A 15,592-nucleotide genomic window follows, 5' to 3' on the forward strand; every position below is an offset into this window, starting at 1 on the left:
TTTTCTCCGTTTCCCAAGAATACGCTCACTGCGAGGCACGCAGCGCACACACACACACACACACTCAGACATTCAGACACAGTCGCACATTCACAAACATTTTTGTTAATGTGTGTGCATTTTTTTGGTCGCAGCACAGCTTTATAAACACAATCGAAACAGTGGTCGGAAACACAAAAAAGAAGACTTAATTAAGCCATCAATCAAAACTGACGCTCTTTGTCGGATTCCTACACACACACATACACACACAAACACACTTTACAAGCCTCACACCCTCTCTTGAAGCTCAGTGGCCATCCGTCACAGCTTCACTGACTCCATTCAACCTCGACTCAGAACCAATCACACAGAGGTTAGGGACTAACTTGAGCGTGTGTGTTTGAGAGAGGATCACCTTTTGCTGGTTTTTGTGTTACTTATTGACTACAAGAGAAAAGGACAGAGGCTCAGACAAACTGAAGCACAACTGCACACAAATACGCACGCATATCTCTGCGTTACAGCTACAGTATATCATTCTCAGCGCATGTAACGCAAGCTGAACCTAAATCAAACTAAGTCTGAGAGTCGGAGTTTCTCGCTGACGACCTCGCGGACAGGAATCCGTGTCAGTAACTGCTACTACTGAAATAAAGACAGCAACAGTGACGTTTATTCGTTGTTTCCTTTTAATAAATAAGCTCTAAAAATTCACACAGGTAACAGAATCGCTGTACAGCAAACATTTATGCTCAAAGCCTTCTGCGAAATAAATGCAAGGCAACATCGTCCTGTGACTCACAAGAGTCGCTGGTGTACACTTTTATAGGATTTTACAAAATATGGAACTTTTGAGGGGTAACAATAGTCGGAGCGCAATGACGTATCAAAGCTATTACAGCCTGAAAAAGCAAATAGCATAATGTTCATGGTTCATCAGAGCTGTTAGTGTTGCTGACTGTTCAATGACTTACTTTTTATTGAAGTACTCGAGCACAGTCCTTGTTCCTCTTATCTCACACTCAAGCTCTTATAGACACACATTTGCCGTATTTGAAAACATTTTTTTTCTATACTTCTTTTTAAAAAAAAACTAAATTGTTTGAGGTACAAACAATTAGTTCCCTGTAATTGTGGATCCACCCAAATCTGTCACCGCCTTTTCACTGCTGTTTGAGAAAGAGAGCAGCTCCCGTCTGTATCCACTGGCTGGGGTTCGCTCCACAGGGCAGGGAGACATGTGTGACCACCTTCGCTCGCTCTGAGCTGGTGTACAGTGGGAGCCAGATACCCTCCTCTGATGCAGCGGGGTCAGCTGCAGAGCTCTAGGATCAAATGTAAACGTCATTTTAGTGCAGAAAACGATGTACAAGGACAAGGAATTTAGAGAGCAGGAGAGGGATGAGACATACAGGTTTATTTTTGCAACTTTTAACTGTGAATTAACTAATATTTCAACACTAATATTTCAGAAGAGCAAAGCTGAACACAGACGTGAGGCAGCAGAGCTTTAATTATTTGCATATCTGAACATGCAGGACACATGGATTATCCTAATTACCGACAGTTTGCACAAACTCATCGCTGGTCTGCAGTAAACCATAATTAAAGTTCTGGGGAACTGACCTTGCTGCTCTACAGAGAAGCATATTGGATTTACATTCTGGTCACAGAGATTTTTGGCCAGAGAGAGGAATTGAATTCTTCATTTCTCTGGCTATACATTTGCTAGGTATTTACACGTGTTGTTTTGTACTTGTCGATTTGGTTCGTGACGACTCCGACATAAAAGAGTGGTACGGATCGTCGTTACTTGATGCAGGTTTTTCGCTTTCATTGTGCAAATCTGTTTTCCTCTGTGCCCGGCGTGGTGTTGAGGTCGTGACTTGTCGACACAAAGCCTTTTTCCTGCGGACGTGACAAAAGCCGACGACAGGAAAGGAGCTAAACTGCGAAACAGAAGTGAAGATGTATGCTGGCAGGAAGGGACGTCCCCTTAATCAACACTTTCACCTTCGGACAGATCGAGTTTTGTAGCGTATTCAATCTTTGATGAGACAACAATGGTGCAAAGATGAGAATCATATCAGTGATCACTTAAACACATTTACTATTTATCAATTTCAGTTTGAGCTGATGCATAAAGCATAAAGGCATCAGACAGGGAACGAAAAGGGAATATAAAGTATCAAGAACCAGCCGATAAACACTGAGTATACCGACATGATGGCAAGTTCAGCCTTGGTATGCAGAACTCAATGGATTCAAAATCCTGTTCAACCCTTTTTCCAGTGATATTTGCACACCACCTGTTTTAATACCCCAGGCAAAATGTACAGCCACCACACTTGGAGGATGCTCCGCTGTTTTATGTTGTGAAAATAAACAAAAGGCAGCTGTGAGACAAAATAATTTCATCTAACAGCTACGCACGCAGGCCTTATAAAATAACCCAGAAAAAAACTAATAAAAAGGTTTTAATTATAATGATGAATGAAGTAGAGGAAAAAATAATCAAATCACCGTGTAATCTGCATTTCTGCACAAGTCTAAATATGCTAATGAGTCAGCAGTTAAAGCGGAGGAGCTGGAGAGTTTAACGAGCCGTCGCACCTGGCTGATTGTCAGGAAACATGTCGCCAACAGAAACAGAAACAATGGGAAGGATTCTAACACTCCTTTAAGAACGTAATTCGGACCAAAAGATTGGCAAAAGATGCTGGCTGTTCCCAGTCCGCTGTGTCTGAAAATTTGGAGCAAGGACAGAAAAAAACGGGGAAGGCTGTGAAAGGGGAATCAGACGGGTCGATCAAGGAAGACGTCGAAGCAACAGGACAGAAAAAGACTAAATGGGATTTACAATACAAAAAAAAAAAGGTCAAACATAAACCATCACTAATAGCTAAACGTTACAGTGGACTGAAGAGAAGCTGTCATGGACTGTGAATGTTTGGATGAAAGTGACATTCGGTGGCGTTGAATCATAAATCTGCGTTGGATAAGGAGATGATACGGGAAGTTTTATTTGTTGCAGATCCAATTAAACATATAAAGATGGCTGCCTGAAGAAAACAAGCTAATATCTAAAGTCTTTTGTAAAATTTGGATGCTTTTCCCCGTTTCATTGATCTAAAGGGGAGGTTTGGTGATGCTGAGGTCATTTTTCGGGATGAGAATGCATCTCGCCACAGAGCAAAGAGCAACTGGACTCCTCTCCAGAAAAGAACATATCGACTCAATGACATGGGCAGCGAACTCAATTCTAAAAAAAATAAGTTTCCAGTCGGCAAAGCTGTACGATGTTGACTACTATTTAAGAAAGTTGGAATCTGATCTATGAAGAATACTGTTTTTCATTTGTGAAGACCTCAAAGAATTCAAGTTGTCATTAAAGCCAGACAAGGTGCAACAAAGTACCAACTGATTTTTTTCTTTGGTTCATGATTCAGCAATTGTTTCCTCTACTTCATCTGGAAAAAAAAAAAAACAAGATTGTAAAAAACTGATATAATTTTATGTTATTTTCTGAGGATGCATTTTGCAAAGCAAGAATGTTCAGCTGGTTCATATAATTGTTTTGTGTCATATTTGTGTTTTGTTTATTCGTCTATTTTCTACTAAATAAAAAAGCTGAATGAACATCCTCCAAGTATGGCGACGTCATCCTTTTTCTCAGAAGTTGTAGATTGACTATAATCATCTTCCTGTTCTCTTAGTCTATCTTGAGTCTGATGAAGATGCAAACTGTAGCTAAATGCTGAGAACTAAACAAATACGCTGAAACTCTCAAGGTTTGCCACGTCTGCAAATGGCTGACGTGCACGGATAGCCCTGCTTTTGCAATGAAAGGCAGTCTTTAGTTACCTTAAATCCCTAAAAATACCTTTAAAAGTGCTTGCATTTAGCACTCTGTCATTGTTGGGAAATTGTTAAGCCATGAAGACATCAATCTGCAACTGTCAGAAATGTCTAATTCTTGGATCTTTTAGGAAACTGGCCTCCATAAGTGAGCCAATCAGTGGGAGTTTATTACAAATTCACCAATTAAAAAAATTTGAAGGACACAAATAGTGGTCGAATCTGCAGGTCGAGGCAAATGGCCACCCTTCATGAGTCTGGTTCCGTTTATTCCGTTAAAAGGGAGTTTTTTCTTTCCACAGTCCCCTTGTGCGCGCTCAGGACGAGAGACTGGATCAAAGACAAGTTTCTATGCTACCTTTTGTAATTGGCTTGAATTGGGCTGTCTCTTTGAGTTGCCTTTTCGTGACATTTGTTGTAATTTGGCGCCACATAAATAAAACTGAATTGAACTGAACAGAAGCAGATGACCCACTGAAGAGTCAAGTGATACAAAGCCCTGGCAGGTATCACTTTAATCTGAATATCTTTAGCTAACAGCTAACATCAAAGCTAACAATGAGCTACACAGAAGGAAAACCACAAAGTCACGCTCTGACAGAGGTGACGGGTGACAGTGTAGAAATAGAGTGCAGGCATAGAGTGAGTACAGAAAGATAAAGTGGAGTGGAGGGGGTAGGGAAGCGAAAAGATATGTTATGCTGCCGTTTTAAACAGAAATATGTACTGAACCTGTGGAACCCAGGCCATGTAGCACGGTGGGACAGCTGACACACTGGGAGAATCATGTTGGTTCTCACTAAGATGGACTCCATCAAAACGGCAACCCTCCATCTGCAGACCTCCAACCTACAAATCCAGTGTGAAAGACGACGAAAGAAGCCAAAAATTATTCAATATGACAGTAAAAAAGGTGAGACAAAGACACCCAAAATGAGATTTTCAAAGCAGTATGCTGAGACAGAGATCTTGAGAATGTTGTTCCATATGAAAAAAAAGACACAAATGACAGAAAAACTGTTTAACTGGACAAATGTGAAGCATGAGATGGAGACACACATTAAGGTCACTTGATTAGGAAGCATGTTCTAAAAATACGACATGAAAGAGTCAGTGTTTGTGTGAATTCAACCCTGCGACTCAGGGTTCTTCCACAGCAGGCTGGACTGTAAAGAGAACTCTGGAACACATGGACAACTACTAAATCACTACAATCTCGGCAAGAAGAGGAGAGATAGAAAAACCTAGAAAAAGTCCAATTGTGTGTGTGTGTGTGTAAGAGAGCTCATTGCTTCACAACAATTATCCTCTTTCTTTCTTTCTGTCAGATGTCTGAGTGTTTCCCTTCCCTCCCTGCAGCTGCAGCCTCTCTCTGCACCCACACCCTTCCTTTCTCTCTTTGTACATTTTAACTAAGTGCATGTCGAGTTGTGCCAAGCTTTATTGGCATGACTTGAAATGAAACCACTGCCTAAAAGTATTAAACTGAACACAATGCAATTATATCACCTGCAGGTCAGAGCATAAAAGAGAGATGTCTTGACAGAGCTGTGCTGTTTCAGGGATTCCAGCCCTTAAACGTTGAGCATTCCTGTCTGTCGAATGTATCAAAAAGAACACGAAACATGAGATGACCATTGTTAAAGGCAGCGTACTTGTGTCTAATTTATATGCTGCAGATTCTTTGCTTTCTGTCTGTTTTCTTCTCTCTTTCCACTCCTGCCTTCTTATCTGCATCTGTAATCTATTCTTGTTGTCTTTTACTCAATTATACTCCAATTACCACTGAGCCATAAACTCTTTTGTTTATACTGCCAGTGCTCTGCAGCTGGGTGGGAGCGTTTGCTGTTTGCATGCATGATCTGTAGCTTAATGCACGTTTGCTGTAATTCTACCTTAACCTGTAGCTTGGCCTGAGCAATTGGGCCTCTCCAGGATGACTCGAACACCAAGCTGTCCATCGAACAGCCCATGAACCTAAGACCAAAAACAAGATCTCATTAGCCTCAGCCTTCCCTGCTCTGTACGCCTCACATAAACTGTGAGTGTTACCTCACCTGGCCGTTTCCTGTCTCAAAGCGTTGAGGAAGGTATCGGGGTGGAAGAGATCGGATAAATCAAGGATGTCGGAAAGAAGAGCCTCCCTGCTCGCACGCTCCACCCAACTCTGTATGCACAAACCCAGAGGTAAACAGACACAAAGACACACACGAGGATTAATGAACCAAACTCTTAGAAAATAACAGATAAACACTCCGAGACAACGTAGAATTCAGGCATGAAATCAGTTTAATACAGAGGGCAGGAAAAGCATTTAGAAGATAATTTAAAGATAATGAGAATAATCAGGATCAAATATTTGATCTCGATATCTACGTTTGTATTCTGCGTGACTTCTTGCGATTTGAAGAGCAATCTGTGACCGCCGCGTCTGCCTGAGAGTTAGCGTGTAAATTAAAGATAAAAAAAAGAAAAAGAAATCATATAAAATGTACAGCCGATTCAAATGTGCGGTTAATAGGCTATTTAATGTCTCCTCGCCTTTTTATCACCACATCAACAAGCTGATAACACTGCAGCCCCCGAGTACCTGCTAATGGGAACACAGCAGAAGTGCGCACACACAGAGGCATAGACATACAGAGCCCTATTTGATCATGTTTATGCACATGAATGCAGCAACTCTAATTGGTACAAATGCACTAAAAGATGACAAATGTGGAAACCGAACAAATGTACTGGAGTGCAGTGATGTACTCGTGCGTGTATCTATATGGCTGGAGATAGACCCTGTAAGCCTTATCTACTCTGTTGATCCAGTCCATTCTATTCAGCATCTGCTTTGATCAGCTAAGCAGCCTCTTTCTGTTTCACTGCATAAAAACTCTTACATTTTGTCAACAGCGCAGCTCACTCAGCTCACCTGGATGTATCTCACAATACAGTTCTACTTCTTAGCTTAAGCGCTCTCTTCGATGTTTTTTTGGCCAATGCCGCAGACCTGTTTTCACTGAACTTTGAGCACTTACAGGCAAGCTTCTGATTACACGAGCCTGCAGGCAAGTGGCAAGATTTGAGCCGTGAGAGCTGACCTAAGATCTCAATCTATTCTTAGCATATCTCTTTACAAAAGAAAAACGCTAATCAATATTCTAAATCGCCATAGAAACTAGTCAATTTGGAGTGTGAAAATAAAGGCCAAGTGAGCAAACATCAGATCCAATCTACTACATAAATGGATTTTTTTTTTTTTTAGCACGGCTTCAATCTTCATAGTCTTTCGTGATAAAATAAGAAAAATTAAATGTGCATCGACGCAACCCCCGCTTTACCATTAAAACGGTCAAATGTTTGGAGATATTTATAATACAGCGAGGCAGTGCATGCAAATGCTGTGCACATTCTGAATGAATGTGAGAATTCAGTTATTGTCAAGGTTGTCCTGTAAGTCTGGGCGAGCCGGTTACTCATCATTCTTCAGCAGCTCTTGATAACTCCGCCTTTATTAGACTGATTAGCGAATAGAATGCAGACAAGCTGCTAATGCAGTTATCACTCACTACTGATGGGTAAAAAAAAAAGCCAGTTAAGGACAGTGCAGCCTTTAGGTGGACATATATGAAGACAGATGGGGGGCAGGTAGACGCAAAAAAAAAGACAGTTGTCAGGCGGGCTCTAATGCAAACAGATGAGAGACAGGCAGACAGACAGACAGACAGGCAGACAGACAGACAGACAGGCAGACAGACAGGCAGATGGACAGACAGACCAAGATCCAAACAAAAATGGACACAGAAACAAATTAATTCTGAACTCCTGAGTGTAAGTGAACATTGGAGTCTGCCAGAGCATATTGAGGTAGGCGTGCAATCAAACTCAGTTGGGAGGAGATGAAGAGGAGTTTCTATCAGAAACCTTATTTTCTGGAGCCAACTTAAGGCTGAACTTTCTGCTTTCTTATAATGCAGAAAATAAAGTCATTCTGGCACGGAATCCATATCATTAATGAACACATTGCCTGACTACTACATACGGCTCAGCTGAAGTACTCACGTTATTTCAGTAAACACTTGGAAAAAAACATTGAAAAATGAAATTTCCACTTCATGTGGAATCCTCGGAACTGCAGAATTTCAACAATTTCAAAATCATGAAATCAAACTGCCGGGGTTTTGTATTTAAAAACCCTAAGGAATCAAGTCGAAGGGCATCGGGAACAACTTAGAGGTTTTCATTTGCTGTTTGCCAATGACGTCGAGCTGAGGGTTCCGATTACCCATTACTGCTATTGTGGAGTAAATGAACAGCCGCACTGACAAATCCACCTGTAGGTGTAGCTTTTCTCCTTCGTCTAAATTGTTTTCATGGGGGAGAAAGTTTCACAATTAAGGAGGAGAGAAATTGCAAGAAAAGAAGAAGAAAAAAAGACTGGTGAATATCTGTGTCCTTTAAAGTTTGGGAAATCAAATCTTCTTAAATTCACCCAAAAGGACAATGTACTGCAAATTAACTGCAATTCTTTTTCTAGTCCAGGTTATTACACTACAAGCAACATTCATCCTCTCCCTACATTTTCAAAGATATGACCAGATACTGTCCCTTTTCAAGATGGTTATGTGCATATTTTCATTTGTCTGTTTGTCCAAAGACTTTTGTGCTGCTGTGAGAAAAGTTGAGAGACACGGACAAGCTCAAAAACAAAGAGCTTTAAGGTATGCACAGCCTTGTGTCACCTGTATGGCGAGAGCCCGAGTTACCACGGCTCTGAGGTACTGCATCGGCTCCTCTGGTCCTTCCCATTTGTTCTGCCATGTTAGAGGACACTAACAAAGAGGGAGGAGGACAAAGAGAAGAAAAGTCATTTATAAGTACAATAAAAAAGAAAAGAAACATTTCTCTTTTAAGATTGATTTTTTTTAGCTTTGACAATTCTGCAGCTCGTGAATGATGTGCTCCAATCAGGCTTCCGAGTGGGAGATTGAACCCTGCCTCGCTCTCATTTACAGACCAAAGCTAATCTGCAGGAGGACTGTTGACCTGAAATAAGAAATGTTAAAACCGCTGCAGCAGTCTTAAAAAGTCACAAGATTGTAGCTAAAAAGATATAGAATGGTATAAAGCACATAATCGTGGAAAAAAAACATGTTGCGTGCCGACTCCTTTGTTTCCCGCCACCTGCAAACAAGTCTTTTTTAAATTTCCATCCTTTTTTTTTTTTTAACACCACTCTTTTTCTCTCTGATGTCAGCATAGACAAATCAGTCTGTATGCCAACACATACATAAATATTGACAACTGTTAATATTTGAACTGCGACTCGGAGCTGAAATGCTGCCTTTTTAACAAAGACTAAAGCACATAAATATTCAAGTGGCGGGGTCCTCTGACCCAGTTTTGTCTCTCGAGTCATCATCACCAGTCATCTCCATCTCACACTGAACTTGTAGCGAAGGCGCAATTCAAAGAGTATCAGTCATATGGCACGGGCTTTAACTCAGGCAGTAGTTGTAGTTGCTTATCCCTGCATTTATCGGCGCTTATTCGAACTGCTGAAGTGTCTTGTTTTGAAATAAACACGAACTGTTGTGGTGGGTTGTGAAAGAAAGCTCCCCTCGGGAGAAGGCCGTTAACTCTGGAACGGGTTAGTAACAGCGCACGTTACTTAAAACTGTTAAACAGAGATAAAAAGAACTGCCTCACACACAAATGTGCACAATGGGACACCGGGGACTGAGAATTAGGTGCATTTCGCGCATGAATGTCATAATGGATCGACTTTGTATGTCTCTCAATAGTTCAGTCCCTACCCCACTGTGTTTGTGTGTTGTCGATTTGAAGCGTGTAACGAGATAAATGCGCAGGCTCGATTTAAATCGCTGACACCTCCGTGGTACAAATACATATCTGTTCTCTGATCATTCAGAAGTTTGAGAAGTTAATGATGGCAGAAAACAAATAAACCCTGTAAATCTATACCTCGACACAGTACTGACACTCCTGAATTATTCAAACATTTTGAATAAAAGAAGTCTCTTTTCTCTCTTTGAAAGGAAAACACCGGCGTGCTAATTATGCCAACTGGTACACAAAAAAAACAAAAAACGATGGGTGCCAGAGATTGTTTAACCTTTAATCAAAAAAAGCCTTCTCAACATCAGTCGTGATTTCTATAATCTTTACACTGGCTATAGGCAGTGCTGATGATTATTTCCGCTCAGCAGCACTGCTTACCACTCTCCTCTGATGGCAGCCTGGGTAGTTTACAAGTATCTAATTATGTTTTACTGTGCAACTGAGAGGAGGAGCAGTGGAGCCGATCCCCTTCAGAGCTGTGCCTGCCATACTTTTACATTACCATAACCCCAAATGGTCCATTTTCCAAATATATATCGCCACACCAGCTCATTCTGCTCTGGTTTGAAACTGGGGTGATCAGTAATGGCTGGTTAAACCTCGGGATGTCAAAAGTTGTACGTCGCACCCTCCTCTGCACGGACGCCGCAGCTCATTTAAATGCAGTAGTTGAGAAGCAGTGTAAAAACATTAGATGCATTAGATTAGATGTTAAATGTGGTCGGTGTCTAATATTTTTTGGGACTTGGTAAAATGTGCAAAGGCAGAAATCTGAAATGACAGTTGCAGCAGCTTTTTTTTAAAAAAGATTCAAGGTGTTTTCACAGACTTCCTCTCTGGGAGAAGCTACACACCAGCTAGTATAACCTGAACCCCCCCCCCCCCCCCCCCCCCCCCCCCCCCCCCCAAAAAAAAAACAGGTCATGATATAACTTAATAAAGTTGTGTCTCCTTACAGAACAAATAAAATGCATTGTTTGATGATCAAAGAACTCATTGAAATGCTTCTTCTTCAATATGCACAACACAAACCGAGAGAACATCTTAAAATAACCATCAAGGAAAAAGCAATTACCATTTTGGCCTCCGACAATAACCAAAATGAGATAACAAATACAGTTATTATGTAGTCCCTTTGGTGAAGATGGTCTTATTTTCTTCTTGTGATTTAAGTCCAGCATTTTACAGTGTCTTTAAAACTCAAAACTTTAAAAGTCACTCCGCCCGAGCTAAGGAGACGAAGAAATGCCTGTGCACTGTCCTTTGTCTTTGCTTTTCTCAGGGATTCTTGAACATTACACTTTTGGCAGCTGTGTTAATTGCTGTCAGCTCACTCTGGGGTGTTTGTCAGGCCTCAGTTGCTCTCTGCGAATTTCCTGCATGATTCCCAATGCATTAAAGTTTATCCTGTAGTAGCTACGACCGCTGGAGATGGGTTCTACACTCAAAGATAGTCCCCAACGTCTCCCTTCATCTCCGTTTTGGACAATTTATGTTTTTCCAACTGAATACGACTGCCAATTTAAGGAAAATCCCTCTTGATGAACACATTGTGGATAATTAAAGGACCAGTGTGTAAGATTTCTTGTCATCTAGGGGTGATGTTCAGGATTGCAACCACTTTCATACCCCTCACCCTCCATCCGCTTCTAGTGTGGGAGAACCTACGGTGGCTGCTAAAAACACGCAAAAGGCCAGCTCCAGAGCCATGTTTGGTTTAATCCCTCTGGGCTACTCTATATAGTGAATTCTTTGTTCCATGACAACAAAAACACAGTGACTCTTATTTTCATAGGATTATACACTCATGACAAATTAGCTGGGACTAGAAACAATGCACATTTTGCAAACAGATCCAGCAAAATGTTATAGACTGTAACTGTGTATTTGTATTAAAACGATCAATAATGATGATTAAATTGGTAATGATTAGGATTTCTGCCATAGTAAAGCAGCTCAATTCTGAATGGTACCCGAAGATCAGTCATAATGTATTACAGGGTGTTCTCTTCAAGGGAAAGAGTACCTTATTCACAACATTTCAATCAACATAATGACAATATGTCTGAATTAGACACTTAGTAAACTTAGTAATTAGTAAATCCATCCATCGTTTTGGTTATTCACATACTGTGACTGTACAGATTCAACAGGGTGGGTAAACAGTTGATTGGAACGAGGATTTTGTCTCATATAATGCAAAACAATGTTACGTACCACTGCCAGGATGCATATATAATATATAAAACACCCATCTGTTACAGATATAATATCAATGTTCAACAGCGTGACTTGTTGGGTCGATTATGAAGAAAGAAAGCAGAAGAAGGGTAAGAGAGCATGACGGAGAAAAACGAAGAACAGAGAGCAAAAAGAGAAGAATAGAGGGGAAAACATGAAAGAGTTGGTTGGGTGACGACGGGCACGAGATTTAGTACCTGCTTATTAACAGAAAAAAAGAGCGAGGAAGAACAGTAAAAAATTAATTTTGCCCAAGGATTCAGTCAGCAGGGTTTAAAACACAGAAGAAGTAAAGTTGACTATTTGTCTCTTCTTCTCTACCTCATCATATCCCCTTTGTCCTCAACTCAGCCTGGGGACATACAAGGATATAAAATGTGTATGCATGATGTCAACAAGTCAGCTATGTACACCATATATGTGGCCTCGACTTTTATGCTCCACCACTTAAACAGTACAATGAAGAGAAATATATATATACATGGTTATCTGGTTATCTTAACATATTAACGATGTGGAAAGCTGCCAGTGGACAACATGTTAAACCTTTGTGCTTCATTGCAAGTCCTATGGAGGTTGTATGTAATCTAATTTTCATCATTTTCCCCTTTATCCCTCCATGTCTCTCTTTCTTACCTCTTGATTTAGCAGAGCTGTGGCCAGTTTCTGGACCTCCGGGGTTAAAAGTTGGGTCCCTCTGATGACCTTACTCAGTGCGGCCAGAGACTGGTGGATATTCTGGAACAACATTCAACATTTGTTTGCTGTGGGTACAGACTGTGTCTCTGAAGATGGAGAGTCATCTCCATAACTGAACTGCAGCGATCTGGTTGATACCGACTGCCTGGGCCTGTGACTGAAAGCTGAAGGAAACAATCTTTTCTCCTAACATTTGATTTTCCGTAATTTCTTCAATGATAAAAATAACTGTTCTGCAGTGAAAAAAAATATTTTGTATACTTTTCATCGAGCAAGACATAAAAGCGAAATGGCCGCAAGCTGCAAATGAAGCCAACAAACTCACAGAATGTCTCAATGAAAACTCACGAATTTGCTATTCTGACGCATCTTGTTCATCTTTATGAAACACAGCTCACTTCTATGATCTTTCATCATTAAAATGTATGCATCATTTTTATTTATGTGACGTGTTACACTCCCTCTGAATATATATCGCTGTGAGAGGGAACAAAAATCACTTGGAACTACAACTTAAAGTGACCCGGAGAATGTTTTCGCCACTGGCAAAGCTCCTGTTCCCAAATACACACCTGGACCAAGCGGATGGCATTGAACTGCTCCAGACCAATGAACGACAAGACTGGGGACTTCTGACTTTCTGCAGGTGGGTCAACCTTCTGGTGGATCAACGTAGAGCCCTGATTAGAAAAAAAAAACAAGTATGAACATCATTCTTCATCTAAAGTGACAAGATGGAGCCACATGGGAAGCATTATATCTATTCAAAAACAGAATTTTACAGCCAAATAAACATTCCAAGTTCATCTTGCTTCTCTCTAGACCACATGAAGAGTTACAAAATCAGTTCATCTACACACAGTTCACCAATGTGCCAGCGCGAAAGCGTGCAAGCGTCCTTAAAGTCCACTTCTGAACCAGCAACGCAAGCAATGAACAAGAACAGGCAAGCAACACACCGGGAGACACACATGCACCCATGGTCAAACACAACAGGTTAAGCTGATGGCAAAGAAAAAAAAAAGAAGACAGTTAATTAAAGGCAGCTGGTGGTAGATTGGGATCTATGGGAAGCTAGTTCATGAGCAGGGAGAATTAACTCTGTGAATCATTCCTCAGTCGGTTAGTACAAAACAAGTCTGAGGGAGACTGAGAGGGAGGTGCAAAGGAGACAGCGGGCATGTGTGTTTTACAGCATGAAAAGAAGCAGAGCAAGAAGTTGGGAATATGTAGCTAAATTATTTAACGTAGATGTACATGTCCTTTTGATTAAGAAAAAAAAAAAAGCTTCCAGTCTCCAAGCAACCGCGCACAGCAGTACTGCCTCACCGGGCAAGCCAGGGGCTATAACTGTGTGTGCGATAGCCGCTGACTGCTACTTTCCAATTATCTCTCGGCCACTTTTTTTTTTTTTTTTAACCGCTTGAGCATTGTAAAAAAAAAAAATAAAAAATGCTGAGGCACTGCTATCTTGAAATAGTTCATACTGCTTGAATCATAAAGCTTTGTGCTCGCCAAAGAAGCGCATAATATTTAAAGGGAAGCTGCTGGAGTTTCCCCTCGGTCCACGCGTGGGAGTTAAAAAGCTGACCGGGACGACAAAATAAATAAACGAGGTGAGCGTTAAGCTGATGAAATGAATCCTCGTGTACGGTGTGGAAAAGACAAACTGAAAACAGACCACTGACCTGGTTGAGTTTCTTCCATAAGTTGAGGATAGGTGAAAGGCCATTGGACCAGAGCTCCCTGTCAAACTTAGAACCGGCTGCCACTGAGCGGCTGAGGATACGCAGCTGGGAAATCACCTGCGAGTTTCAATAGAAAAACACAAATGAACAAAATAAGCTAAATTATTTTTGGTGAAAGGCTGCCCAAAAATGAAAGGTCGGCGTTTCTTGAAACATCCTTTTTCGTCATTTTCTGTAGCCGTGTGACAGATGATAAAGACTCAAAATAAGCATTTGGCATTTATCCGACGACAACTTATATATGAGAAAAAGGTAAAAGAAAATAATAAAATGAAAAATAAACAACACGTATGCGCAACTTCAACCCAAATCAAGGTATGGTTTCAGACAAAAAAAAACAGCAAAAAGCGCATTGTCATCTACACTCAGCTCCTGGAATGCTCAGCTCCTGGAATGCTGCAGGAGGAAAAATAGCCAAACCTCAAACATACATCCTCACTGCACCTTATTCACCTCATCAAGAAAGCTTTGCTTCAGGCTTAGAACGTGTTTTTTCTTTTCCTATGTGCGAGCATTTGTGCAGCCGTGTAAGTTTCTGTGTGGTGAGGAAGACAAAGCAGCAGAGAAATTGGTTTTCATTTGGTCTAAGAGAACTCGGCTTTATCATTTTTGCCCGGGGGGCGGGGGTAGCATACATGTAGGTGTTTGTACAAGCATGTGATTGTGTGTGTGAGCATGTGTTTGTGTGTGTGAGCATGTGTTTGTGTGTGTGAGCATGTGTTTGTGTGTGTGAGCATGTGTTTGTGTGTGTGAGCATGTGTTTGTGTGTGTGAGCATGTGTTTGTGTGTGTGAGCATGTGCGTTTGCTAGTATGGAAAAGAGACATCAAATACTGGGGTATGGACAAAAATCAGGTGGCAAATTAAAATGTTACTGAAGCAGTAAAACCGATTGCCGCTGAGGATGGAGTTCTGTAATAGATCGAGGTTCAAATACGACTGGTTTCCAAAAAGGTGTTGAGTGTTGCAAGTGAGAAACGGTATCGTTTTCTGTAAAAGAAAACAAACAACATAAAAAAAATTTTAAAAAAAGAAGGTCCCACAGAGGAAAATCTCAAAATGAACCAGGTTAATTGGCTCATATCCAGCTCTGTGCTAGGATGTGAGATCTGAGAACAGCTCTGCAGTGCAGAAGGCAGGAGGAGTCTTCACATCGTTCAGTAGGAAATCCATCATAAAGTTTCCCTGAACGAACAAAGAAATGCCAAGGCA

The 15,592-nt window shown here is 41.0% G+C and overlaps 1 protein-coding gene across 3 annotated transcripts in view; it reads right to left on the reverse strand.

Moving 5' to 3' along the window:
- Positions 1-653: 653 nt before the first annotated feature.
- The window catches only part of dync2h1 (dynein cytoplasmic 2 heavy chain 1), a 96,168-nt gene continuing 81,229 nt past the window's right edge, over positions 654-15,592 (reverse strand). For all 3 annotated transcript variants that reach the window (XM_072392596.1, XM_072392597.1, XM_072392595.1), the window contains exons 89-96: positions 14,322-14,438; positions 13,206-13,313; positions 12,571-12,672; positions 8,574-8,663; positions 5,898-6,007; positions 5,736-5,817; positions 4,573-4,689; positions 654-1,307 (exon numbers count right to left, since the gene is read on the reverse strand). In XM_072392596.1, coding sequence (XP_072248697.1) covers positions 1,146-1,307; positions 4,573-4,689; positions 5,736-5,817; positions 5,898-6,007; positions 8,574-8,663; positions 12,571-12,672; positions 13,206-13,313; positions 14,322-14,438 — 888 coding nt within the window. In that variant the 3' untranslated portion in view covers positions 654-1,145. The remainder of the gene's footprint in view (positions 1,308-4,572; positions 4,690-5,735; positions 5,818-5,897; positions 6,008-8,573; positions 8,664-12,570; positions 12,673-13,205; positions 13,314-14,321; positions 14,439-15,592) is intronic.

The sequence above is a fragment of the Leuresthes tenuis genome, unplaced genomic scaffold (genome assembly GCF_036924035.1).
Source record: "Leuresthes tenuis unplaced genomic scaffold, fLeuTen1.0.hap1 SCAF_9, whole genome shotgun sequence".
In the NCBI taxonomy this organism is placed as follows: domain Eukaryota; kingdom Metazoa; phylum Chordata; class Actinopteri; order Atheriniformes; family Atherinopsidae; genus Leuresthes; species Leuresthes tenuis.